Source organism: Arvicanthis niloticus, chromosome 24 (genome assembly GCF_011762505.2).
Source record: "Arvicanthis niloticus isolate mArvNil1 chromosome 24, mArvNil1.pat.X, whole genome shotgun sequence".
Lineage (NCBI taxonomy): Eukaryota > Metazoa > Chordata > Mammalia > Rodentia > Muridae > Arvicanthis > Arvicanthis niloticus.
The window spans coordinates 1981826-2009028 of NC_133432.1; the positions used below are offsets into that span (position 1 = coordinate 1981826).

The 27203-nt window shown below is 55.3% G+C and overlaps 1 protein-coding gene across 3 annotated transcripts in view; it reads left to right on the forward strand.

The window, feature by feature from the left end:
* The window catches only part of Ttc28 (tetratricopeptide repeat domain 28), a 433061-nt gene extending 407386 nt beyond the window's left edge, over positions 1 to 25675 (forward strand). For 2 of the 3 annotated variants that reach the window (XM_076922383.1, XM_076922385.1), the window contains 11 exons: positions 2397 to 2537; positions 6964 to 7108; positions 11616 to 11795; positions 12235 to 12955; positions 13938 to 14062; positions 15672 to 15903; positions 16393 to 16469; positions 17618 to 17641; positions 18638 to 18767; positions 19748 to 19855; positions 20821 to 25675. In XM_076922383.1, the coding sequence (XP_076778498.1) occupies positions 2397 to 2537; positions 6964 to 7108; positions 11616 to 11795; positions 12235 to 12955; positions 13938 to 14062; positions 15672 to 15903; positions 16393 to 16469; positions 17618 to 17641; positions 18638 to 18767; positions 19748 to 19855; positions 20821 to 22376 (3439 nt within the window). In that variant the 3' untranslated portion in view covers positions 22377 to 25675. The remainder of the gene's footprint in view (positions 1 to 2396; positions 2538 to 6963; positions 7109 to 11615; positions 11796 to 12234; positions 12956 to 13937; positions 14063 to 15671; positions 15904 to 16392; positions 16470 to 17617; positions 17642 to 18637; positions 18768 to 19747; positions 19856 to 20820) is intronic. The other variant, XM_076922384.1, reaches the window with a different exon arrangement.
* Positions 25676 to 27203: the final 1528 nt, after the last annotated feature.

Here is a 27203-nt window from a genome sequence, read left to right on the forward strand (position 1 = left end):
GTCCCCACCAATGCGAAGGCCAGACCCTCCCCATCTTAAAGGTCTGCTAAAATTAGTTGGGAAAGAGCAGAGGGGCTAGACTTGCCCAGGGGAGCACCCCCGATGCCCAGCCTCTTACAGCTTCCTACATATTCTGGAGAGGATCCCAAAAAATGTGCAAGGCACCTGGTCCCGAGGACAGACAGGGGTGTCAGAGGCAGTGAACTTGTGCAGTTGATAGCAGCGGGCTCACTCAGTGGGAAGGAGAGCTTTGCTCTGAAGGAACCACCCTTCTGTGGCCACAGGGCTGGAGACTAGAGCCTGCCTCTCCACCCTGAGCACAGGCCCGAGGACCAGTTTCTTGCAACCATCTCCAGCTCAGGATTGGAAGTCAGTCCTCAGCAAGCTTCTGCTTACTGGCACAGGAGAAGCTTTGAGGTGGGGAATCAAGATGAGTTAGCAAGGGGTGCTGGGATGTAAACAGGGCTGTGCCTATGCAGTGCTCCTGCCCGGCTGATGGACAACGTACTTACAGGGATCAGGAGGCCGAGTCTCCACATGGAAATCCTTTCTGGAGACTCTTGCCATTCCCATCTATCCCCGGAGCAGGATGGGCCGCAGCACAGCTCCACAGCACTGATTCGTGGTTGTCTCTTGGAGGGTTGCAACTGTGGGCATCTTGGAGCCCTCCCTGGCCTGCATGGTGCATCTTCACCAGAGCAGCAGACTTGGGTCCGGCAGGGCTGGAGCAGGGACAGGCAGGACAGGTGGGCACCTTGGAGAGGCTGCTGTGGAGTCTGTGCTGTCCTCTGATCCTTTCCTGGCCCTCACCAGGATGCCAGCTTGTGCCGTGGCCTCTGCCCTCTGTCCTCCATAGCTCAGAAGCATCGACCTCTGCTAACCCCACGGTACAGGCAGGGGGCTGAAGCAAGAATAGAGCCCTCTCCACCCTTTGGGGACCCGCGAGTACAGAAGGCCAGGGTAAGAAACCAAGCTAGAAAGGTGTAGAGAGTCACAAAGAAGAAAGAGAAAGTGTGGTGGCCAAGGCCGAAGAGCAGGGCCAGAGCGTGGCAGACAGGCCAGAAAGTACGCTCTGCAGGGGAAATGGAGGCCGGCCTTGGTGCCCCAGGCATAGATGACCAGGGCCTTCTCTTCCACTGCTCCTGGCCTCACCCACCCTGAAGCTTCACTACCTCCCATACCAAGCTGCAACTAGTTCTGCCTCTCAGTGGTCCCTCTGCCTCTTCCACTGCAGCCATTAGAAGAGTGACCAAGACCAGGCCCAGGCTGTGCTGACAGCTCTCTGTGCAGCGTCTGTGGTGGATTCCTGCATGCTTGCTGGCACCCCCCCCCCACCCCTGCTGCTCTTGCAGGGTTCACTATGGAACATAGTAGTACAGTGTGCTATTCCTGTGTAACAGATTCCATGATACCACGCTATCTCTGAGCCTCTCCAGGGCAGAAGCTGTCTTTGTTCAGCCAGGCCAGCCCCAGCTAAGGATCTGGTACACCCAAGTTGCTCGATGGAAGGAAACTTTTTACATAGGGTCTTAGCAGGTTGAAGCAGGCCTTGAACTCATGGTTTTCCTGCCTCAGCCTCCCAAGAGTGGAGATTGCAGGCACCACCACCCTGTGTAATGTTCTTACTCTCAGTACTGGGTCAAGTAGGATTTATTCTACCTTTTCAGTTTGCTGGGTCAGGAACACAAGACTACGCTGTCATTAAGACTCCAGAAACGGTGAATCACATAGAGACGCAGGCTCTGGACATTTCCAGATGTGAATGTGACGTGGGCCTGATGCTGAGTCTGGGTCCAGGAGGCCATAGGCGGGGATGGTGGGATGGTGATGTGGGTGTCATTGTGGTCCTCTTTATCTCCCTGCACAGCATACAGCATGGACGTGAAGCAAGCCCCTAGTCGTTGTATTTGTAAATCAGAGCTCTTCTGGACATTTGTTTACTTAGAATGTTCCATGAGGTTTCCATTAAAATTTGTCATGGGGGAGATATGAATTCAAAACTGGTCACATACTCATGCCCCACCCGGGGAAGGGGCCCAAGAAGCTGGTACTGTCCATCAAAACCACCCATGAGTCTGTCTCCCCATCTTGGACTAGCACCATGCTTGGTACAGTATAGGTGATCAGCAAATGTGTCTAGAATGGACTGGAATACACCTGCACTGGGGGTTGGCCCACTGCGACACAGCCTGAACAGAGTGCCTGCTCCTCCAGGAATGTGCTAAATGCTGGGCACACACTGTTCAAACACTGTTCCACCTGTACGGTTCATAGCTGTGTAGATGCTACAGGCACAAGTGAGCCACAATGTGGAAGGCAGTGGGGCCCTGGTGTCAGGAGGCTGACTCCACAGTAATGTGGTCTTTTTCCGACAGCTGTTCTCTGGTTTCCCACAGGGCCTGTGCCAGCAGTGAGACAGAAAGCGAAGCTGGGGACATCATGGAGCAGCAGTTGGAGGAGATGAACAAGCAGCTCAACTCTGTAACCGACCCCACAGGCTTCCTGAGGATGGTGCGCCACAACAACCTCCTGCACAGGTATGGCACTTGCCCCTACACATGAGGTGCTCCCTGCAGCATGTGTCCCCGTGCTCCTTCCATGGGACACGGAGCTCAGGTTTTGTCAGGTAGCTGTAGAAGCAAGCCTGGTGAATCGCCTTGGTACCAAGTTCAAACAGAGGCGGAGCAGGCTCTCCACTTTCCTGGTTTTGATATGATGGAGTCCAGGGATATTCTGCTGCCATGCAAGGTCTGAGCCAACTGCCCAGACTCAGGAAGAAGCTGAGTAGTTCACAGGCCTGCAACTCAGGAGGCTGAAAAGAACCAAGAAGCCAGCGGGGTAGGAGAAAGCAATGGCCCAGAAATGAGCTTCTCCACATCCAGCCACCCTGACCCGGTCGCCTGTCACTTAACAGATGGGTGGGTCGAAAGGTGGCTTAGGTTAGACATTTTGTCAGAATTCATACTTCCTGTCTTTGAGGGATGCTGGCTGTCCCAGGACTGCAGAGGGACCAGACTGGGTGGGTAGCCTTGCTTGGCAGCCCTGTATGTGGGCACTGTATACCTTGTCTGCAGCAGCCTGGTTTCCTTTCATTGTGTTATCAGGGTGACAGCAGTGCGTTTGCCTTCCCAGGGCCCAGCAACTTTGGGAAAGAAGCCAAAAGCTTGAGGGCCAAGTCAGTCCTTCCTCTCCCTCTTGGCCTTGGGGGTGTCCCCTGTCTTATAAGGATACAGCCAGATGCAAGGAAGTGTGGGATGGGCTGGGCTTGGCATCTTCTCCACCTGAGTGGCAAGGATACGATTTTGGCTTGTGACCAAGTACAGCAGGCCCAAAACTAGATTCAGGCCTCACTGGATTGTAGTAGATACATTCCCCAATCCTAACATGTGCACAGACTCCCCTGTCCCTTCAGTGAGGCAATTAAGGACCACTCTGCAAGTATCAGCTGGCTTCCTGGTATGTGGACAGCATCACGGAGCTGGTGGCACTCTTGCCAGCCAAGAGTGAGGCTGTGTGTGGAGACAAGAGGGTCTCTTCTCTACTTCTTAATTCACTTTCTTGTCTACAATATACTAATCCCTCAAGACTGTACAGAAGATTGGGAGGTAAGATCAGGCTGAGGATGTGGGCTCAGCCCACCAGCCCCTGAAGCTCCCTATCTGATGCCCTGGCCCAGGGGTGACAACACCCAGCTGCAGCAGACGACAGTGAGTGCCCCGGAAGCCCAGCTCTGGTCCCCACAGCCCATGCCTGGTAACTCCAGTCCCAGCCGGATATACTAGTGCAGTGGGTCTCAACCCCTCTGGAGATCAAATGACCCTCTCACAGGGGTCACCTAAGACCATCAGAGAACACAGGTACTTACATCAAGATCCCTAACAGCAGCAAAATTACAGTTATGAGGTAACAACGAAAATAACTGTATGGCTGGGGGTCAGCACAACATGAGGGGCTGTATTAAAGGGTTGTGGCATTGGAAGGCTGGGAACCAGCGTGCAGGTGGGCCTGCAGGCCCTTCTGCTCCCCATACCCCATATCCAAGCACTCGTCGTTCACAGGGAGCAGTGATGTGATGTAATCCTGGAATTGGGCCTTGCAAGGTGGCTGGCTCTCGGTGAGATATCATCCCGGGTCTCCCAACAGAGTGGTGGCAAGATGGGGTTCATCCGTCACCCCACCCTGAGGCAAGTGGGTGGCCTCCAGACCCCCACTCAAGCACCTTACCCCCTCCCAGCATCCTAAGTCAGATGGTCTCTGCGTCACCCTGCCATGTTTTCCACTCTCACCATTGTCCCCTCTGTATCCCAGAGGATTCCCAGGCCTGTCATTACTGGCTGGAGATCTTTGCCTGGCACTGAGATGTGGCCAAGTCGGGCTTTCCTGGGTAGGCTCTCACATGTGCGCTCACACGCGTGCGTGACACACACACACATGCAGCCTTTGTTCCTAGGCTACCTTAGCTGAGTACTCTCTTCCTCCCAGAATCCCTGGTGCTTTGGGTGTAGAGGTCACTGCCTGCTCCCTTGCATTTTTCCTGGGGTCTGTGTGCTCCCCCATCCCTTGGGCTGCACATCTCTAGAGCCTGGATCTGGTCTAGGATTTCTTTCTCTCTCCCTGAGGTGCCGGTTACCTCACTACTACTACATACTTACGTGTGTCTGACTCACTTGACTGATGGGTGGGGGAAGGGAAGGAAGGGTTCTGTGGTCAAGCACCACCTCAGCAAAGAGAAGGCGTCCATGATGTTCAGCTAATGCCTCTAAGGACCAGCACTATGCAGCACTTCCCTGAGCTCTGTTGAGCCTTCCCATAGCTGTGAAGGGCGCGGTTCAAAGGAAACTTGGAAGGCTTGCCCGACCTTCTCTAACTGGCCCCAGAGGAAAGCCCGTCTGGCTTGCTCTCAGGCAACAATGGAATAGCCGTCACAACTAACAGGCTTACAAGGAGTCCGCTGACCCAGCTGCCTGAAAGAGGCAGCCTAGAGCCTCGCAGCTAGATGAGGAGCCAGCACAGGATCTGACCTGTCAGATGGAAAGTCTGCGCTCCAGTCTCGCAGACCCCACTGGCCTTCCTTAGACATCAGCCCAGTGCTTCTCCACTGCTCCAGCAAGCGCTCGCCTGTGTGTGCTTAGGACAAGCAGGAGCCTCTGGGCCCTGTGGACAGCTCCTCCCAACATAGCCCTGAGGGGTCCTGTGAACCCACAGGGTCAACACCCTGTGGGCTTGCTCGGTGGGGGCGGGGGTGGGGGTTTCAGAGCCTCTGCAAAGGGCTGAGCGTGTTGCTGTCATGGATAGGTGAGAAGGCTACTGCCCAGGCCTGTAGTCTCATCTCTCCATGCCCACGCACAGGTAAGCTCAACGGGCCCTTACACTGCCCCCTGAGCAGTAGCGTCAGGAGGAGCCAGACAAGTGTCAGGCACAGTATACAGGAGGTACAGACGCCAGGTCCACTGCCATCCCGGGCTTCTGTGGAAGGTGGTAGGCGACAACAATGTCTGTCCGGTGGGACCAGGCTGAAACACACCAAGCCACTAACGGCCTCTTCCAACCATGTGTGTGAACAACACTCCCTGGGCTGCACCTGCCCCACCTCCTCCCTACACAGCACAGGCTGCTGTGCTCTGCACTCCTCTAGAGGTGGGGTCACAGACATCAGAGAAGCCAGCTAAGGAACCTGGGGCTTAGCTGTCACTTAGCCCAAGTGGAGCTGGGAATGGATGGCAAGGCAGTGCTCTACCGCCACCTGCTGGATCTCTGTGGTAGTGCAAGTCCAGTGCGTGGCATACAAAGCAGGCCCCGGGCAGCTGCAGAGATGAGAGAACGGACAGGGTCCCTGAGGGCTTCCTTGGACCCGGCCTGCCCCTGGGCTGATGGGAAGAGGACAGGTGCATGTCCCGCGCCAGCCCTGAGCCAAGCTCCCTTGTGCAGCCAGAAGGGAGCCATGCACTGCGGAAGCACTGTCTTCAGAGAACAATTTGCACATCTCACCTTCAGGGGTGAGCTGTCCCTGGATATGGAGTCTCTCCAGGGTTATCCGCACGTCACTGGCTCCGACAGCAAAGCTGTAACACACCCCGTCACTTGTAATTATAATTCCTGAGTAGAGGGGCGTGGCTGCCCAGGCCTCTGCGCCCCAGGAGCTGGAAGCGTGCAGCCGAACCCCTGGAAATATGTGGGACTGGGAAGACCTGAGGGAGAACAAAGACCATGGGGGCCACAGCCAGGGAGGCTCAAAGGCCCTGCCAGTGCAGCTCCTGCAGCGTACAGCGGGAACCATCCACTGCTAACCCTCTGCAGGCTTGGAGAGCGCTACCAGCTGGCCGTGTCGAGTCAGGCAGGTTCTGTCGCCTCCTCCCCGTTTACCTGCAAGCTTAGTGATTGCTCTTCTGGGCCCCAGAGACCACGGCTGTGCCTAGCAGGCAGTGCTTAACCACATTTTCTGAATCCGGCAGTTGTTGTCCTTGTCACCCTTTGAGAGTGTGACTCGTGGGAGGGGGCGGTCCTGGGGGTCGAAGATGCCTCTGTGTTAGTAAAACTGCCCCTGACAGACGCACAGAGTGCTCCCTCTGCAAGCACGTTCCAGTCAGCAGTTCTCAGGGCACCCCTGTGAAAAGGAGGGGCCCTGCTGGGGTCTGGCTGGGTTTGGCCAGCAGGTCCTTGTCTTGGAAGGCGAGTTCACTGCTACCAGATGTCATTTTCCTTGTCAGCCTGACTGCCGCACTGACCCCTCCTGATCCTTGTCCTTGACAGAGCATAATTGCTCCGTGCAGGACCAGCACTCTAGGATGTTTGATTACATAGCTGACACCACAGAGATGCACACATGCTGTTGTGTACCAAACTCAGTGTTGTACCCCCTGCAGGGGACAAACATGAGCTGGAGTTGGCAGGGCGTGCAGAGGCCCTGTGGGCAATGACAGTGATGGAGACTGGGCCTGACTCCCCCTGGTCCTGTCTCCCCAGGAGCTGCCAGAGCATGACAAGCTTGTTCAGTGGTACAGTGTCACCCAGCAAGGATGGGACCTCCTCTCTGCCCAGGAGGCAGAACTCACTGGCCAAGCCCCCACTCCGCGCCCTGTATGATCTGCTCATCGCGCCTATGGAAGGGGTAAGTGGTTCCTGGGACACGAGGCTCCTTGCTACGGGAACACATCATTTTCTGCTCCGTGCCCATGCACGTCCCCCTAGAGCACTCAGTGGACTCACGTTCTTCGCTGGCAGCTTGGCAGGTCCGAGCTTGTGCTTTGCTTTGCTCTACACTGGCTGAATGCATCTGACCTCAGTGTCAGTGCTAGGAGAGAATGCCAGCCACACCTACCTAATCCCAGACGATCATCCCTATGACCCAAGTCACTTCCTTGCTCTTTGCCTGCATCTCAAACACAGAACCCATGTCCAGGGCTAAAGACACTGACTGTAGCCCAACTTGCTCTGTCTGGCATGTCCCTGCTTAATTCAAATAGTGCTCTTTGGCGGTGCAGGGACCTTGGTGGGTCTGAAAGTTTAGGGGCCGGCTTAAGGCAGTTGTTCTGTGTGCAGAGGCAAGAGCATCCCTCAGCAACTCTCTCTCAGTACCTGCAGGGCACTGTGCATCCTTAGAGACCACAGTTCATGTATGATTTCTCCATCCCCTGAATGGACTCCTCCTTGGCCCCCAGCAGTGTTCAGCTGGCCTGACACTTGTGGGTGACTGTTCTGCCTGCCGGCACCCTTTCCCGACAAGTGACCGTGGGCACAACATTTTCCTTCCTGGTGTCTTTTCTCTGTAGGACAGGTCTGGTTAGCACAGGGATGAAGGGCAAGGGGCACAAACACCGGGGCTGCAGGCAGGGACTGTCACCTGGGCAGGGGAAACTGCTGTGTCCAGGACCCTCCTCAAGGTCCCTTTCCTATCTGAAGCCTTCTCCTAGAAAGGCCAAGCCCTTCTTTTTCTTCATGCTCCACCCTGTGAAGCTTCTTACCTTCTCCACACTGCCATAGGGGCTCCATCTCACAGTGCCTTGCTGATTGAGGAAGAGATGTGTTTCTCTCCTGCCTCCCACTGCCACCAGCAGTCCTCTGCATATGCGACAGTGCTCCCCACTCCCTGCAGTCCTCTGCACTCCCGGTGGTGCTCCCCATTCCCTGTAGTCCTTCCCACTCCTGCCAGTGCTCCCCACTCCCTGCAGTCCTCTACACTCCCGGTGGTGCTCCCCACTCCCTCCAGCCCTTCCCACTCCTGCCAGTGCTCCCCACTCCCTGCAGTCCTTCCCACTCCTGTCAGTGCTCCCCACTCCCTGCAGTCCTCTATACTCTCGGTAGTGCTCCCCACTCCCTGCAGTCCTCTGCACTACTCCCGGTAGTGCCCCCACTCCCTGCAGTCCTTCCCACTCCTGTCACTGCTCCCTACTCCCTGCAGTCCTCTATACTCTCGGTAGTGCTCCCCACTCCCTGCAGTCCTCTGCACTCACGGTGGTGCTCCCCACTCCCTGCAGTCCTCTGCACTCACGGTGGTGCTCCCCACTCCCTGCAGTCCTCTATACTCTCGGTAGTGCTCCCCACTCCCCATTCTTCACTTGCTTGAGCCCCCTCCATCCTTTGTTCCTAGCCGATTATACTTCTGCTCCACCAATGCTGAGGAAGACAGAGCAGAGAGGAAGACTACTGTGACTATGGTCTCTGCTTGCCTGGCTCCACCCCTGCCCAGCAAGGCCTCCATCCTAAAGCCCTGTCCCCTGGTCTCTGTCATCCGCACAGCAACATGGTATTTCAGGACTCGGCTCTTGCCTACTTCTTATTCCCTCCCTTGTGACTTAATTCACTCTCCAGTCAAGGCCAGGACCATCCCTTAGCTTCATGCCCCTCAGCGGCTGGCATGAGGCCTAGTGTGTATGGGCACCTGAGAGTGTACAGAGCTGCTCTCAGTCAGAGGCACATTTGCATTGGGTCTGAGCTTTTGTGGCGACCTGTGGCAAACTGGGTGCTTCAAAGAGCCAGAAGCCAAATAGCCCCCAATGATGATGTCCACACAGGCCAAGTTTCCTGTCTACGTGCCTGCCAGAACCCACGGCTGAGGCAACCCCCTCTATCACAGTACCTGGTGAAGGCACTGCTCACCCTAGGAGACCAACACCTGGTGATGAGTCTAAGCTGAGCTGGGAGTCAGCAGAGGAAGCTGAGGCCAGGAGGCTCCCAGAGGCTGTGCTTCAGACACTCCCTCTTCTGTGACTCCCAGAGGAAGATTGTGCTAAGCCATAGTCTACACACCCCCATGTTCCTGCAGAGGTGCAAGGAAGGGTGGTTTCAGCTTTAACAGGTAGAACAGGCAGGAGAAAACACCTTTCCACGCTGACCACCAGGTACCTACCAGGACTGTGTCCACTGCAGGCAAGGGACCGATGCTTCTGACTCACTCTGTGATTCAAACCATTTCTTGGATTCTGGGGATCTAAAAAGATTCCTTTGTAAATCAGAGGTTTGACACAATGCATGATCTCAACTGCTTCAAAAAAGGGGGAAGGGGCATCTGGTTAAAGTTGTGAAAAGCCTTGAAATAAACCGAGAGCTGAGAGACCCCTGCTAACCCCGTGGCTGTGACCTGTCCTGCAGTCCCAGCACTCAGGATGCAGGATGGTGTGAGCCAGGAGTTCTCAGCCACCCTAAGCAACATGACAAGACTCTACTCAAAGTTTGTGTTAGAGACGAAGGATTCACTGTGTTTAAGGAAAGCACGTCTACGAACCGAGATTCGGTTTCCAGTCCAGTTACAGCTACACATTTAGCACATACTTAGACATACAAAGTCAATGCCAGAAGCTCCTGGCCTCTCAGTGCTGTCCTAAGAGCACAAGGCCTCCTGTAAGCGTGCCATCCTCTCCAGAGACCACCAGAGGGCGCCTGATGCTGCCAGCCCTGTAGGGAGTCACAGTCCGCTTCTGGAAACAGCCAGTCTCCTCCACATCATACAGAAACCGCAGATCAGGACTGGAGTGTGGCAGCAGAATCATGCATGCTTCGTGTCGAGCCACCGGCCCCTTCATGCTTAGCATGTGATTTATCCGAACTGCCTTCACTTAGCCGTGGTCCCTGTTGCTAGGAAACTAGGCCTGCAGAAAGTGGGACAGAATATTCCACTGTGGGGGGAGCACCAGCCTTTGGCTGAATGTGTTTCCTGGGAAGTGTACTGTCCTATGCTGTCAGGATGGGTGACAGTGTCACCAGCAAATGCTAAGTCAGATCCAGCCTACTGTCACCAAGGAGCAGTATGGAACACTTGAGTGAAAGGCTGGCAGGAGGTGGAGTGGGATGGATGATCCTGACCGGGCAGCGGGGGCTCTGCCCACCATGCAGAGCTGTTCTCCCCACCTTGCTGTTTCTGGGGTAGCGGTGACCACATTTCCTCCCCCTGGGGCTCATTCAGCTCTTGTCGGGGAGCTGCTGGAAAGCAAACAAGTAATCCAGTGATTTCAGTTCTTTCTTCCAAGTTAGCCAGATTATATAAGGCAGCAAGGCCCAGGGGCTGAGGAGCCTGAGCGTCCCACTAGGCACATGTCACTTTGAGTTAGCCAGTGTTTCTGCCACCTGCAGCCAGGTGCCCCTGGCAGCAGGCAGCTGGGTCCAATGAGCACACTGGCTTCCTGAGGGCACAGCCCATCCACCTCACTGACTTGGCAGGAAGCGTGCTGGGTCCACAGGACAGGCAGACGCCCCTCTGCCTGCAGTCCCACAGCGGTGACAGCGGCAGTGACCGCTTCCACTCCATACATGCCTCACTCACAGGCTCCCTCACAGGCTCCCTCTCTCCTCTCTCCCACTTCTCAGGTACAGAGTCCTGCTCTTTAGTGTAGGCTTGCCCTGAATTCATGACAATCCCCCTCTCTCCTCCCCCCAGAGTACTGAGATTATGGGTATGCATCACCACACCTGGGCACTGGGTCATCTTCACAGCTGGCTTTCCTCTTCTGAGTCACAGCCTCACGTTTGGAAAGGCCACTTCTGGGCAGAGTAAGCAGGTCTCTACATGCTGTTTTGCACACAGACCTCCCTAGCTCCTCACCCTAAATTCTGTCAGGAGAGGTGCTGCCTCTCTGACACCTTCTCATTCCCAGAAGCCATAAATGGAGACAGCGCCTCCAGAGCCAGGCCCTGGGGAAGCTGGATTGAGACCCAAGCATCACAACAGTTAGTTCCTGGACCACAGATAACCATGACCCCAAATCCTCCATCCTGAGTATCTGGCTTTGTGCTCATCAAATGGGAGACTCGCCAGGCTCCCATTGAGTCCTTGCTGCCCAAGAGGGTCACTGTGTGTACTCCTGAGTCCTGGTGGCCTCCCACTCTGTTCTTGGCTGTGCCTCTAGGGCAGCTCCCTCTGCACTGATCCTTGGCCTCCAGGGAAAACACCTGGATCCAGCGGTAGTTGTTCTCTTTGGGTGCCATTCTCCTTCAGGCTGGTGACTCTCATCTCCCCCCTCAGTCTCTCACAGACCTTGACAGACTGTCTGCTACCTAACCGGTTGTCCATCTCCCAGTGAGGCACACAAAAGCCTCACCCTCTGAGTCAGGCACGTGCCTGTTAACACTTGTACAGCGTGGCATGTCCAGGAGCTAAGTCCTCTCTGGTTCTTATTCTGCAGGGCTTGATGCACTCAAGCGGCCCCGTGGGCCGGCACCGGCAGCTGGTCCTGGTTCTGGAGGGAGAGCTCTACCTTGTCCCCTTTGCCCTCCTGAAGGGCAGTGCCTCCAACGAGTACCTGTATGAACGCTTTACGCTCATCGCTGTGCCTGCCGTCCGCTCGCTTGGGCCGCACTCCAAGGTAACACACCGCCAGACTCTGGAGTCTCTCACGCAGCCTGAAGGGCGAGCGGGCTTAGCAACCAGAACCAGGCCCAGGCCCAGGGCATAATTTATATGGGGTAGTTCCTGCCTCAGTGGTTTTGAAGATCTTAATTTTTAGTTTGTTGCTGAATTATAACTTTCTCAAGAGGCAGAATCAGTTCAGAGGGAAAGGAACAAACTTCTGAGGTCTCAATGGCCAACCTGACTCCAGGTCCTAGATGGGGAGGGAGCTAGCATCCCGACATTGCCTGGCTCACAAAGCACCTCAGGCATTGGATGTTGCCAGCTTACAGAAGCCTCTACCCTGCTGGCAGCAGGGACTGGCTGTGCCGGATCACACAGATGCTCAACACTTAGGGTGAGTGATGTTACCAGGACACCAGATGCCCAGCTGACAGTGTCTCCTCTCCTTACAGTGTCACTTGAGGAAGACCCCACCCACGTATTCCAGCTCCACCGCCATGGCAGCTGTCATAGGCAACCCCAAGCTCCCATCAGCAGTGATGGACAGGTGGCTATGGGGCCCAATGCCCTCAGCAGAAGAGGAGGCATACATGGTGTCAGAGCTTCTGGGCTGCCAGCCCCTTGTGGGTAGTATGGCCACCAAGGAGAGGGTCACGAGTGCCCTGACCCAGGCTGAGTGTGTCCACTTTGCTACCCATGTCTCTTGGAAGCTATCAGCCTTAGTCCTCACCCCCAACACGGAGGGCAACCCTGCTAGCAGCAAGAGCGCCTTCGGCCACCCCTACACCATCCCCGAGTCGCTGCGGGTGCAGGATGACGCAAGTGACGTGGAAAGCATCTCAGACTGCCCACCGCTGAGGGAGCTGCTGCTCACCGCCGCCGACCTCCTGGACCTGCGGCTGTCTGTGAAGCTGGTGGTGCTCGGCTCTTCCCAGGAGGCCAACAGCCGAGTCACGGCAGACGGCTTGGTGGCGCTGACACGGGCCTTCCTAGCTGCTGGCGCACAGTGTGTGCTCGTGGCTCTGTGGCCGGTGCCGGTCGCAGCTTCCAAGATGTTCGTTCATGCCTTCTACTCATCCCTGCTGAATGGCCTGAAGGCCAGTGCCTCCCTGGGGGAGGCCATGAAGGCTGTGCAGAGCAGCAAGGCCTTCTCACATCCCTCCAACTGGGCAGGTAGGGAGCAAAAGCCTGCCGGTGGGCGTGGGTGGTCCCCACAGCCTCATTCTGCAGCTGTGGGAGGGCGGGAAGCAGGCTCTGGGGGCCAAGGCCCTCATACTCGGCCCCTGGGGGCAGAGCCACCGCCTTCCAGTTCACCCTCGGAGGAATCCACAGCTCTCAGCATGAGTGGACGGCGTCTGTCCATCACTGGGTCCCTATTCAAAACCCCGTGTTAGGAAAAAAGAAAAAGAGACCCTTGATGTGGCCATAGGAAGGTATAGAGATGGTTGTATGCCATGCAGAAGTCGCCTGCCCTCCTGCAGTCCAGCACCCCTAGTGGGAGTCACGGCTCCTCCAGGGTAGCCTTGCCTCCCACCTAGCAACACAGGCTTAGGTGTGGCTGGGCCACCGAATGGTCCCTCATCAGACCACGCCTGTCCTGTCCAGGCCCCATGGCATCCATGTAGGAGACCAGACCCTCTGCCTGGCCCGTCATTCCCACGGGGGTCCCCGCCTGTGTGCGGGCTCCTGGGCTAGTGTGCTTGTTTGAAAGCAGCATTCATTTGTTTTGGTGGTGGTTGTTGTGTTGCTTTTGACAGATAACCTAGGCAGGCAAAGGCGCTAAGGGCTCCAGGAGGGAGACCATGGGCTCCTGCTGCTTAGCTACCTGGTCTTTCCTCCTAGCTCAGGCTGTTCCTTCTGAATTGGAGGAACATGTCTTTTACCCCTCTGGTTGCTAGTTTCTGCCCCAAGTTCTTTCCCACAAGGCCTCTGACAAGGAAGCTTCAGGCTGCCCAGGCCACAGGCTGCTCTGGAGTACCTTCCTGTGGCTCACAGAGCCGGCCAAGCAGTATGGGTATCCAAGAGGCCAGGGACAGCCCCTACCCACCAGCACCCAGCTCTCTTGCTGGACAGTTGGGAGGAAATGGCCAGGGCAGCAGTGCTGTCCCCTGCTGTCTCCCACTGTCCCCTGAGGAGCCTTCTGTGCTTTCCTCAGGTTTCACGCTTATAGGAAGTGATGTCAAGCTGAACAGCCCCTCGTCACTCATCGGCCAAGCGCTCACGGAGATCCTGCAGCACCCGGAGCGGGCACGGGATGCCCTGCGTGTGCTGCTGCACCTGGTAAGGGCTGACGGGACCTTCTGGGGAACTTGGGCAAGGTGCCAGTGAGAACCAGCCTGGACAGCATGAGACAGGGGTGGCTAAATCCACCTGCTCAGTTTCCTGCCTAGAGGGGGTGAGATGACACTTCAGGGTCTCGGGGGGGTTAGCAGCATGAGTCCCCCACCAGCCAGCAGTAAGACCCAGCAGCCGACAGACTTCATTACCAGAGTCTTTCCCTGGATTCAGGAAAGGACCGATCGTGCCCAATTGTGGCCAACCTCAGTGCCTGTGAGGCCTGAGGACACCTGCACAGTTAGAAATTACCAGTTAAGACAGCCGCTCAGAAGGTACAGCTAAAAGGGATCAGGGGTTAAAAGCTGACCTGGACTACAAAAGTCTACCTCACCCCCAAAACAAAATGGTGACACAAAACTTGTCCTGTCTTTCCCCTTTGCTGAGAACATGGAGAGCAGTCTCCAATCATTCCCAGCCCAACCCTGGCCCAGGCTGGGCCCGTGTAGTGTGGACACACAGTTAGCTGTGGTCATCTCACAGGCCTACAGCAGACACCACAGCTTCAGAAGACCTGCTGCAGGAGGGGGCACAGGCTGGGGTCTTAGGTGGGCAGTCCATCTTGGCTGGGTAATCATCTTAGCACATGGAGACGACCCAAGCCAGGCCCTTCAGCCCCATACCCTGGGTCTGGGGCTCTCTGTGCACATTGGTGGAAGAGAAGGTACATCATTGTTGAAGCTAGGGTCTGTGTGGAGGTTCTGAACCGTAGGCAGTCAGCATTCACCATGCCTAGCGGAGCCTAGCTGCTGTGAGCAGCCGCGCTCTGGGCCCTGAGGATACCGAGACATTAGCTTTCTCCATCACCCAGTATCTGTGAGCCCTTCCGAGTCTCCCACCACACCCACGGCACTGCAGACTTCTCCTAGTTGCCCTTCTGCCCGCTCTGCCCAGCCGGCCTTCTCAGGGTCTCACGAGGCCTCCGGCTGCAGGTATATTTACTGCTTTCCTCCCTCGTGGTAAGGCCAGAGCCACACCCCAAGCTCCCTGCCACCCTCTCTTGTAACAATACCTGTCTCTCCTGCAGGAGGCAATGTGCCTCCAAGACCCCTCTGTCCCAGGGGCAGCCAATTCTGACCCTTAGTAGGTTGACACTTCTTTCCCCCAAATGTCTGATTTGTGCTGTGCTCTAAGAGACGCTTCAGGTGACATGCTGAACAGTCTGCACGCCTCTGTGGGGACATGTGTGCCTCAAGGGCCTGTGACATCTCAGGGCAGAGCCAGGTGTCCACTGGGAGAGTTGTGCAGAAAATGAGGCTCTGGCAGGCACTGGCAGGGTGGCGAGGGTGCAGGCCTGGGCAGGCTGTGGTCTGACCTGAGGCTGTTTTCTGTGGCATGCAGAAGGGAAGACTCCTCCTTTGCTGTAGCCCTGCAGCTCTGATGACCAGCTCCTGGCAGTCACACTCTCCTATGCATAAGGCCTCGGCATCATGTCCCTAAGCCTGGTCAAATGGCCTTCCTATGTGGCAGTAGTCAGGATGACACCAACTTCCCTCAAAGCCCCAGGAGGAGGAACAGGGCTGACCTGGGTCTTTAACGGCCTCATCCCCACCAGGTGGAGAAGTCCCTGCAGCGGATCCAGAATGGACAGCGCAACGCCATGTACACGTCTCAGCAGAGCGTTGAGAACAAAGTGGGTGGCATCCCTGGATGGCAGGCTCTCCTCACCGCAGTGGGCTTCCGGCTGGACCCTGCTGCCAGTGGGCTGCCGGCCGCTGTCTTCTTTCCAACCTCAGACCCAGGCGACAGGTTGCAGCAATGCAGCAGCACTCTCCAGGCCCTGCTGGGTAAGCTGCTGGTTGAGCCCCTGGGTGAGCTGCTACAGCACAGAGGGGACCACGAGTCGTCACGAGGATGCTGGGCCCTGTAGCTAGAAGCACCCCCAGAGGTGACAGAGTCCCAGAGAGGCACTGCCACAGATGAATGGCTGATACCCACCTTACCCAGTCTTCCTGTCTATGATGGTGTGCTGTTCCCCCCCCCCCCGGGCTTTGTCCCATCCTAGGGGATGAGAGTGGTCCCAGGCAGATCCTGTCACCAGCAGCTATGCTTCTGGCAAAACCACAGAGCAACCAGGGTGACACAGGCGCACCACCACCTGGGTCAGGCTATCCTGGCACCGCAACTGTGGGAGAATGAAGCACAGCATCAGGGCCCCTCTTCTCTGGAGGCCGCATGTTCCTGTCCAGGCCGGTCTGTAGCTAGCCACCCTCAGTGCTGAAGCACCTGGGACTCTTTCCCTGGAAGGTGACTTCTGCTCCTCTGTCCCGACTCAGGTCTGCCCAACCCGGCTCTCCAAGCACTGTGCAAGCTCATCACGGCCTCAGAGACGGGGGAGCAGCTCATCAGCCGGGTAAGTACAGCCAGGTGCTAAGTACGGGTTGGACAGACAGACGGGCCTGTCAGGAATGTGGAGTGTGGCTTCCCTGCCTCTGTGAAGAGAAAGAAGGGCTAGGATGGCATCTCTGAATAGGCAAAGTCTACAGACAGACAGGTTCTTAGGGCTCACAGCCCTGCCTCTGGCTGATGCAGGTGTCTCCAGAACTTTCTATTCACTTCTCCTTGTGCCCTGACACCTCCCCCAGCTCTCCCAGCTAACTGACCAGTATCACAGTGTTGGGCCAGCCTCCGAGGGCTAAGCCCTTTTAGAGAAGAGAGAGCTTTGAGGAAATGTGGGTGGAATTTAGGGGTTTGAATTCTGACTCTGAGCTCCAAGCAGCCCTGTTGTTCCCAGCAGCTTCTGTCTCCCCGACTTCCCTTCTGGCTGCTGAGAATCCAGAGTCCATCTAGGTGTGCAGGTGTTGGGGAAGGGGCTCTGGATGGCACTCTTGAAGGAAGCAGAGTAGTCTCCCTGGTCATCCTGAAGGGTATAACTTGGCACCGTAGTGCATGGTGCTGAGGTATAGCGACCAGTCTCAGCCATGTGACGTATGGTTACCCTCAGCAACTCCTGGACACTCCTCTGCCCTGGGACTGTTGGCACCATCACTGGGACACAGAACCAGCCAGTGAGCAGGCTTCCTTGAGTTCCCACTGGTTTTATAATTAGCTCACCTCATCTGCTCACCGAACAGCATCAGAGGACATTTCTAGAACGTTGCATGTTAAACATCCAGAACACAGTTCTGTGTTCTCCAGACAAGAATGAGGGACTTGTACCCCGACACTGCGGGCAAGGCCAAGAGCCTCAGAGTGCCAGCTCTTTGTCTCTTGCTTTCATGGAACAAAGGGACTTTGGATCTGTTCACTGTGGGCCCCAGGATGACTGGACGCTGGCCAAGGCATCTCCTGTGCTCATCTCCTATGCCGCCCCCCCCCAACTGCCTCTCTCTCCTCTCCAGTCAGAGCCAGGCTGGTGCAGCACCTCTTAAGGCAGCGATTAGCTTGTGTGCATAACTGCTATGCTTGAATCTAAACTCTCTCTCTCTCTCTCTCTCTCTCTCTCTCTCTCTCTCTCTCTCTCTCTCTTTCCTTTCTTTATACTCTGCTGGCTTCATGAAGGCTGTTAAAAATATGGTGGGAATGGTAAGTACTTTGATTAGCAGCTGCTGTCAGGTGAGCACCTTGCCCACCCACCCCAGTACCCGCAGCTCTGAGCTCTCTGGCCGTGCACATGAATGCTGGCACGAAGCTCTGGGCAGGGCTTGTCCCCTCCTCTGCTCTGGCGACCCCTTTCCTGTTCCACTCTGTCCTGATTTGACCTCTCAAGTTCCACCAGAGCAGCAGAGGCAGAACCAGTGATGAACACAGGCAGAACACCCCTACCCCAGAAGCAGAGCTCACCTGACACCCGCGTGGGTTACACCAACTGTTCCATGAGCATTGTGGTCACAAAACAGAGTTCAAATCTTCCCCATCTAGTGCAAAACCCTAAAGATGGCCCACCTTTAGGCCATGTAAGCAAAACGGAGGCAGCCTGTCCCAGCTGCCCTCCCTGGCTCCCACAGCCTCTCCTGTGCTTTGGGGAAGGCAGAGGCTGAGGCCCAGGAGGCTCCTCCACACAGCACCTTGTCACACTGTCCATGGCCAACACAGGGGGCAGTAGGAGGTGTGCACAGGGGGCTGCAGTAGGTATGCACAGGGGGCTGCAGCAGGTGTGCACAGGGGGCTGCAGCAGGTGTGCACAGGGGGCTGCAGTAGGTGTGCACAAGGGGGGCTGCAGTAGATGTGCACAAGGGGGGCTGCAGTAGGTGTGTACAGGGGGCTGCAGCAGGTGTGCACAGGGGGGCTGCAGCAGGTGTGCACAAGGGGGGCTGCAGCAGGTGTGTACAAGGGGAGCTGCAGTAGGTGTGACCATGGGGCTAGAGTAGGTGTGCACAGGGGGCTGCAGTAGGTGTGACAGGGAGCTGCAGTAGGTGTGCACGGGGGGTGCAGTAGGTGTGCATAGAAGGCTGCAGTAGGTGTGCACAGGGTGGGGCTACAGGTGTTGTGAGAGGTCAGCAATACATGACAGGTGACATGAGGCTTGGGTGTGGTGCTTAAAGGGCTGCAAGCCTATGCTCACCTCTGTCCCTCCCTCAGCTCCATCAGGTGCTGGTTCAGCTGCAGGCCTGCGAGAAGGAACAGGACTTTGCCTCGGCCCCCATTCCAGTCTCCCTCAGTGTCCAGCTGTGGCGGCTCCCAGGGTGTCATGAATTCCTGGCAGCTCTCGGTAGGACCAAGTGCCTCTGACTTAATTTCAGTTTTCTCCTGCTTTCTGTTGGGTCAAACCCAGTGTTGCAGAAATTATCAACCAAAGACACTAATGCTGCAGCCCCTTCCTGCCATCACAGTGTCCCCTCTAGTCTGTCCTGACTTCACCAATGCAGACAAGTTTTATCATGTGTCCAGGGGGCTGCTGGCTGGAGGAAGGGATAGTGGCCAGGCCAGACCTCAGGGGCTAGTAGTCAGGACAGAAGGACCAAGAGCGGAACCAGGGTAGAGTCAGGAAGGGAGCACTAGGCCTAGGGCAGGGCAGGGCCTCCAGGCCAGGTAAGGAGACCTCATGTAAGCTCCCTTTCCTTCCCCACCCGTCTCCAGCAGGCCCAGTGGTGTCTCAAGTAGGGAGCCTGGCTGGTCTCTTCTGGGGACAGTCTCTGGCCACAGTGCCTGAGACAGTGCTTGCTGGCTGCCTCTGTGGTGCTGGGCTTAGAACTCCCAGGCTCAAGGGATGCCCCCCTCACGTGGCTGACGTCATTTACCTGCAGCGTCACCAGCCCATTAGCCAGCTTCTCGTTCAGGAAAGCGGACACCCTCTGCGCATGCTGAAGCCCAGTAAAACCCATAGGAGGGGGAGCTGGCCCCTCGGGCACAAAAGGTGGCCTTCCCTTTAGTAGAAGTACATCTCAGACCCCCAAAGTCAACAGATACAGAGGGCATGCAGGCAGACCTTGTCCTCAAGCACAGAGAGGTCTCCTTCCTGGACGCTGACCTGAAGTCCTGCCCCAGTGTTGAGTAGAGAAGCCACATTTGCCCTGGAGAGTCTGAGCAGACGGCTCTGTGGCCAAGGGTCCGGTCTCACAGAGCCTGACTCCAGGAAGACTGCAGAGGAGTCAGGCAACAGTCCACATCAGCAGGCAGGGTCAACTGGGAAATCTCACCTGGATACTCACTGGCACCCCTGCCAATGGTGCATCTTCCGTGTTCCTCTAGGGTTTGACCTATGTGAAGTGGGCCAAGAGGAAGTGATCCTGAAAACCGGCAAGCAGGCTAGTCGGCGCACCACCCACTTTGCTCTCCAGTCCCTGCTGTCTCTCTTCGGTAAGCTCCTCCCTCCCCTGTCCCTCTGGAGGAGAGTTGAGCATGCATCTGCAGTCAGTGTTAGAGTCTTCTAGGGGAGGGGCCCACAGAGCTCCTTGCTCTGGGGAGAGCTTCACCCTGGGGTGTACAGACAGCAAGCTCATTAGGTTGCCTGAAGCCAACAAAAGGAACTAAGGCCTCAGGAACAGCAAAGTGGGGACAAGACGGGACAGTGGAGCTAATGGGACATGGCATGGTGTCAGGGTATGCCTGTCCTACTCCAGGGCCATGTAGGTGAACACAGTGTAAGAGGAGGTCCATGGGACCATGCCTGGGCCTGCTGTCGTCCCAGGCATAGTAAGTTGGCAGCTGGGGGGTAGCCACGGTTTGTGGGCAGCAGAACTGACAGGTCCTGCTAAAGAATGTGCACTCTAACAGGAAGGCTCGAGGGGACGCTGGGCTTTCAGAGCAGATCGATCCGGGCAGCATCGCACAGACATCAGGAAAGCAGCAGCAGGGATGGGGTGGAGTACTGTCCTGGGCACCGTGTGTGCGCTAGAACATCCAAGATGCCCACTGAGGGAGGAGTGGGGTGTGTGGGAAGAGGCCAGCGTAGACAAGAGGAGCTCCGTGCCCTATGGCCAGGCACTGTGGGGTCAAAGGGCAGAAGCAGAGGACAGAATGCACTGAAGACAAGCCTAAGTACAGGATTTGGGGCCTGAGCTCACTAGTGACATTCACAAGAACAGTAAGGACTACTGTTGGTGCCAGTGAGTGGAAGGTGACAGGCGCCAAGAAGGGGCTGAGGCCCATGGTGTCTGGCTGGGCAGGTCCTAAGGTCTTTACTTCTTGTTCACAAGGTTGGAGTTACTTCAGGTTGTACTTATGTAGTAAGTCTTCGCTGCCTTCCGACATTAGGAGGCTTCATGAAGGAGATGAGTCTGTAAAATCCTAACTGCTCTCTGGCCTGAATGTTCTGTACCTAGATTCCACCGAGCTCCCCAAGCGCCTCAGCCTGGACAGCTCGTCCTCCCTGGAGTCCCTGGCGTCGGCACAGTCTGTGTCCAACACTCTGCCCCTGGGCTACCAGCACCCTCCTTTCTCGCCCACTGGGGCAGACAGCATTGCCTCCGATGCCATCTCTGTCTACAGTCTCAGCTCCATTGCTTCCTCCATGAGTTTTGTCTCCAAGCCAGAGGGGGGTTTGGAAGGTGGGGGTCCCCGAGGACGACAGGACTATGATAGGTCCAAGAGCACCCACCCGCAACGAGCCACCCTGCCACGGCGCCAGATGTCCCCCCAGGCCAGACGTGGGGCCAGCAAGGAAGAAGAAGAATACGAGGGGTTCTCCATCATCAGCATGGAGCCTCTGGCAACCTACCAAGGCGAGGGGAAGGCACGCTTCTCCCCAGACCCCAAGCAGCCATGTGTCAAGGCACCAGGTGGGGTGAGGCTTTCGGTCAACTCCAAGGGAAGCGTCAGCACTCCCAACTCCCCCGTAAAGATGACCCTGATCCCCAGCCCAAACTCACCCTTTCAGAAAGTGGGAAAGCTGGCAAGCTCAGACACAGGTGAGTCGGACCAGTCCAGCACAGAGACCGACAGCACTGTGAAGTCCCAGGAGGACAGCACCCCAAAGCTGGACCCCCAGGAGCTGGCCCAGAGGATCCTAGAGGAGACCAAAAGCCACCTCCTGGCAGTAGAGCGCCTTCAGAGGAGTGGTGGCCCAGCTAGCCCAGACCGAGAAGATGGCGTGGTGGCACCCAGCAGCACCACGGTCTTCAGGGCCTCAGAGACCAGCGCCTTCAGCAAGCCTATCCTGTCTCATCAGAGGAGCCAGCTGTCACCACTCACTGTCAAACCACAGCCCCCAGCCAGGAGCTCATCCCTTCCCAAGGTGAGCAGCCCTGTCACATCAGAGGTGTCAGGCAAGGATGGCCTGAGCCCTCCTGGCAGCAGCCACCCATCACCTGGCCGTGACACCCCAGTCTCCCCGGCAGACCCGCCACTCTTCAGACTCAAGTACCCCAGCTCTCCTTACAGCGCTCACATTTCCAAGTCCCCCCGGAACACGTCCCCTGCATGCAGTGCGCCGTCTCCTGCACTCTCCTACTCTTCAGCTGGCTCTGCTCGCTCCAGTCCAGCCGATGCCCCCGATGAGAAGGTGCAGGCCGTGCACAGCCTCAAGATGCTCTGGCAGAGCACACCCCAGGCCCCCAGGGGCCCCCGGAAACTATGTCGAGGTGCACCGGGAACCCTGACATCAAAAAGAGATGTCCTCAGCCTGCTGAACTTGTCCCCACGGCATGGCAAGGAGGAAGGTGGGGCAGACAGGCTGGAACTGAAGGAGCTGTCTGTGCAGCCACGTGACGAGGCGCCACCCAAAGTTCCCACCAATGGCCACTGGTGCACGGATACAGCAACACTGACAACACCCGGCGGCCGCAGCACGACAGCTGCCACTCGCCCTCTGAGACTTCCCTTGGCCAATGGTTACAAGTTCCTATCCCCAGGAAGGCTCTTCCCTTCCTCCAAATGTTAAAGCCGCCTCTTGCCCCCGACTCAGTGCACACTGCAGCCAGAGTCTCGGGGTCCCTCATCCAGTGCGGTCACCCACCCACATAGCCACTGATACCATCTCTTCCCCGGACAGGTGGGCTCCCCGGGCAAGGTCACTGCCACACCAAATACCACAGTACTCACAGGTAGCCCCTGGGCCAGATTCACCAAAAGCAGACCTTGCATGGGAATACGGCAGTGACTTCTCTGCCTCTTTGCCCTGCTTGAGTCCTGCCCCAGGACCTGTGGGAGGAGAGAGCACAGGGTTTGCTACCAAGTCTCTATGCATACCTTTCCTTCAGGAGCACAGACCGCTCCTGTCAGGCTTCCAGGTGCTGGTGGGATCTGTAATGTTCTAAGTTCAGTTCCACACTGACGCAGTACATTAGCCAAAAGGAGAGCTATGGTTTGTAAAATGCCAATTCTTTGTGATTAAATTGTAGCCATTTGGGTGGAGACCGAAGTCACAGCCCCAATGCAATAACTCATGCTGAAAGCTTGCACCCCAGCTGCTCCCCATGAGCAAGGCCAGGGGCCTTTTGACCCCACGTTGGCCAAACTTGAATTTTCTTAAAAAAAAAAAAAAAAAAGTAAAAATTCTGTACTTTTGTCCAGGCATTTTAGAACTATGCAATTGTGGTTTAAAACACAACATTGTGCTTTTAAAACATAACTGACCTTTTTTGTACATGGATAAACACTTGGTTTTATTATCAACAGGACTTTGCATTTATAGCTATTATTTTTAAAAGCTCAAGAAATTTTAAATGTCAAATTTTGAATATTCATCCATAAGTAGTAATCAAGTTTTCCCGGGGGTATGGTTGAAAGTATTCAATTTCCTTATTTAAAAAAAAAAAAAAATAAGAAAGAGGAAAAAGAAAAAAAGAAAAAAAAAAAAAAACGGAAAACAAAAAAACAAAATCCAGTCCCCTGGCTAGCTAGACCAGACCCCTGCCATGTCATCAGCTGCTTTGCTGAGTCTCTCTTCTCCCTGCAGACCTCTCCTCTCTTGGCCACCAGGCCCCACATCCTGGCTGCTACTCACAGGTCAGTCCCTTACAGCCGCTGCAACAGCTCGAGCTGCACCCCCACCAGGTCAGGATACTCTTATGAGCACTGAGATTAAGGCCCCTCCTTCCCTCCTCACTGTGAGAGCGGTCATCTGGAGAGGACCATCGCCACAGGGTTCCAGGGGCCTGGCAGGCATCATGACCCCCAGGGCACTTCTGACCTCGAGTAGGCTCCGACTTGGGTTTGTTTCTGGTTGTGGGATCTCTAGCCCAAGCTAGTCTTTCAGATTTGCAGGAATCCTCCTGCCTCAGCCTGCACCAACACACCACGCTAGGACCTCACTATATAGCGGCTCCTCCACCTCCGTGTACTGTTTTGCAAACTGACTCCATGTTGCTCCGGTGAGTTTTGTCGTAGAGGATTCTGCATTTGACCCAACCACCTCGGTGACAACCACAACAAGGCGGCCGTCACATTCTGAGCTGGCCCCGGCCCTAGGAGAGAAATACTTCAGGAAGCAGCAAAGCAGCGTGCCTGTGCTATCTTAGGTCATCGGGGAGCTAACTCGCCATGTAGCAGCCAAAACCAAACCCAGCACTGTGCACACCACTTGCAAAGAAGTCAGGTCCTTGGCAACCAAGAACCAACCTCAGCACAAACTTGGGTGGCTGGGCTCCACCCTCCTCAGCCACCACCTCAGCCTTCTCCTCCCCAACCCCCAAGTGCCCAGGAGCCTGGTTCTCTGTGCTTTGTCCAGGGTGCAGCCCGCCATCAGCAAATACCTCCAGCCCTCAGACCATGTGTGGTTGTCAAGCCATGGAGGAAGACTCCCAGGCTGCCCTGGTGTATGCCCAGGTACACTGTCGGTTTTTTTTTTTTTTTTTCTGATTGACGCTGAAGAGCTAATAAGAACCTGGGATGCTTTTTATTTGTCTTAGATGTAAGTTTCAATGAAGGAAAACAGAATTGGCAAAATAACGGGATCGGTGTGCAGACCCAAGTCGTCAATTATGCCAGTCTTGGCAACTCCATGCATGCGGAAATAAAGTCAATTGAAGTCCTTAGCTACGTGGCAAAGAGGACACTTCAAATCATGAGACTGTATGATCAGAGTTCTGTACGGGTCAGGGTTGGCGACTGTGACCCACAAGCTAAGGCTGGTGAATGAGTTTGAAGTTCTGTTTGTTTGTTTTGGCCATTAAGTCAGTGATGGATTTTACCTTTTAAAATGGTTAAGGAATATAACAGAAGTCCTGATTTTGCCTCTTGGTTCACAAAGCCTGAAGTCACCTGTTACCCAGCCTTTTAAATAAAAGTTGGCAACTCCTGGTACACACAACAGAAAAATGCCAGGAAGAATTCAAGGAAGCAGGGGAGACTGACTGGTCCATTGGGCCAAAGCCTCGAGGGCTCACACTTGGTGCAGGCGGCTCCTACCTAGCTCTTGGCTCTTTATCCTGTGTGGGAAAAGCCAACAGATATGAGTCAAAGTTACAAAAGTGGCCTCTGTTCCCCCTTTGCTGGTAGTATAGAGATATTCCCTTAAGCTCAGGAAATAAAAATTTTTAATAAATTTTTTCTTAAATGTTCTACCCCACTCTACCAGACAAAGACATGCTCCAGACAAGCTGCAGCTTCTTCTGGGAGCTTGGTGGGACCACAAAGCAAGGCCGTAGGCTGCCCCCAGTTTTCACCAGCAATGACTCCTAACACACCCAAGAAAATCACCTACCAAAACTTACACATTGTTTCTGCACCAGTGTGCAGGGCTCACCTTCCTCCCTTTAGGAAAAAAAAAGAAAGTCCACACTGATCCGTGGTGAGGTTCTGCCCGCAGAGTCCAGCTGCCCCAGTGTGCGGCACGCATGCACACGGCAGCCTCAGTGATCCTTAGCACCTTGTAAGCGGGCACATGGCAACAGTGCGGTTCCCCTCACAGGCTGTTAGCGGAACTGACTGTACTCATTGTGGCTTGTGAACCGGGCCTGTTTGTAGAGGATCCTTCAGAGCCGTCCACGCCAGCACTCACCCGTCCCCGTCCTGGACACCTCCCTACTTGGCATTCACTCTCCTTATATGCATTGTTAGCCACCTTTGGCCTACATGGACTCTTTTTTGTAAATTACACAGTTTCCAGACAGCATTAAACTTTTTATATTATGAAATTTGCCATGTAAAAAGAACTTCATATTTTTATTGAGGCTGCGGGCGCGTGGCCCTTCCTTTGTGATTCAGTGTCTATTAAAGCATGAGCCTGTCAGTTTTAAATGCTGTCTCAGAGTCTCTTTCTATTCATTTCCCACAATTCCAGAGTGCCCATGTTTACAAATGAGCACACATCTGAGGTCACCTTAGGAAGAGAGTAAGGGACACTTGCACCGGGCACTCTAGCCACACACAGAGAGCCTTGATGGCCAACACCTTGGCTCCTGTAGACACACAGTGGAGAGCCAGAGATGTCTGCTGTTAAATAGAAACTTTCAAGGAAGCTTTTCAGGAAGAAAGCCATCCTCTGTGTGGAGAGGCGCGAGGCCAGTGGGCAGGGACAGCAAGGTGCGGGGGCACAGGCACTATAAGGGGTGACGTCCTACGGGGTGACCTCCACTGGGTGACAGCAATGCATAAAACATTGATGTCAGTGCTGTTTGCAAGGCTCACCACATCACAGCCCCAGGTGGCTCATAACTGAGGATGGAAAAACTCCAGCCCAAAGAAACAACAGGAAAAACAGCCCCGGCGCCTCACGATGGACTTAGCAGAAAGGGAAAAGCCCAGATTTGGGTGCCACTAAAAACACTGCCTCAAAACTCACACAGGGAAGAGGGAAGTGGACAGACAGTCCAGTGCTGAGAAATGTCATCATAAAGGGAGACTTCATCCCATAACCCTACACAGCAGAAAGACCAGGGTATGTGGTAGGTTAGCCAACCCGGCGAACAGGAAACCCGCCTCCAACCGACAGTGAAGCCATGCTCCTCACGTGCATGTGGAGGGTGTTTCATGAACACAGCATACAAGCAGACCACACGCTCACTCCCAGACAGCAGCAAAGAACACTGGTCACCACTGGTCACCACCAGTCAGTGTGCCATGTAACCCATCACAGCGGGGGCTCCTATGCATTGTGGCTCCTCAGCAGATATTCCAAGTGCATTCCCTGACACAGAAGTAATCAACACAAAAATACGGGCTGGGGTAGAGTCATGGGAGAGCACTGTCCTAGAATGTGTGTGGTCCTGGTTTGTACCCCCAGCACCACCGGGAGAAAGCACATGCCACACACCACAATGTCAACGGACACCTCCAGCCACCCTGAGCTTGCTCCTGTTCGTGGTAGGAGTATCTCTTAAGTATACATCTTCTTTCCAGGCCTCTAGAAGCTGACACAGTGGACCCCAATAAAACAAAAACTTGAAGACAGCAGCGAACTCTTGAACTCAATTCTATGTCTCCTAAAACATAAGCCCAGCACATCCTCCTGCAAGCCTTACTTGGGGTAACTGCTGTTGACCCATTGGCCCAAGAACCAGCTATGGCCGTTGCTGAGCTGTGTAGTCAGGGAGTAAGGACAGCATAGGGTGTATCTGGACACACTTTCCCAAAACTTAATTCATGGTTGGTTGAACTCATATATGAGAAACCCACGGGTAGAGTACAGAAAGTCGGCTAAGAGTAAAGTCATAAAAGTAAAACTGGGCTGGACATAGTGGTGCCTGCCCCAGCACTTGAAAGGCAGAGGCAGGCAGATCTCTGGGTTGAGGCCAGCCTGGTCAAAAAAGGGAGTTCTGGGACATAA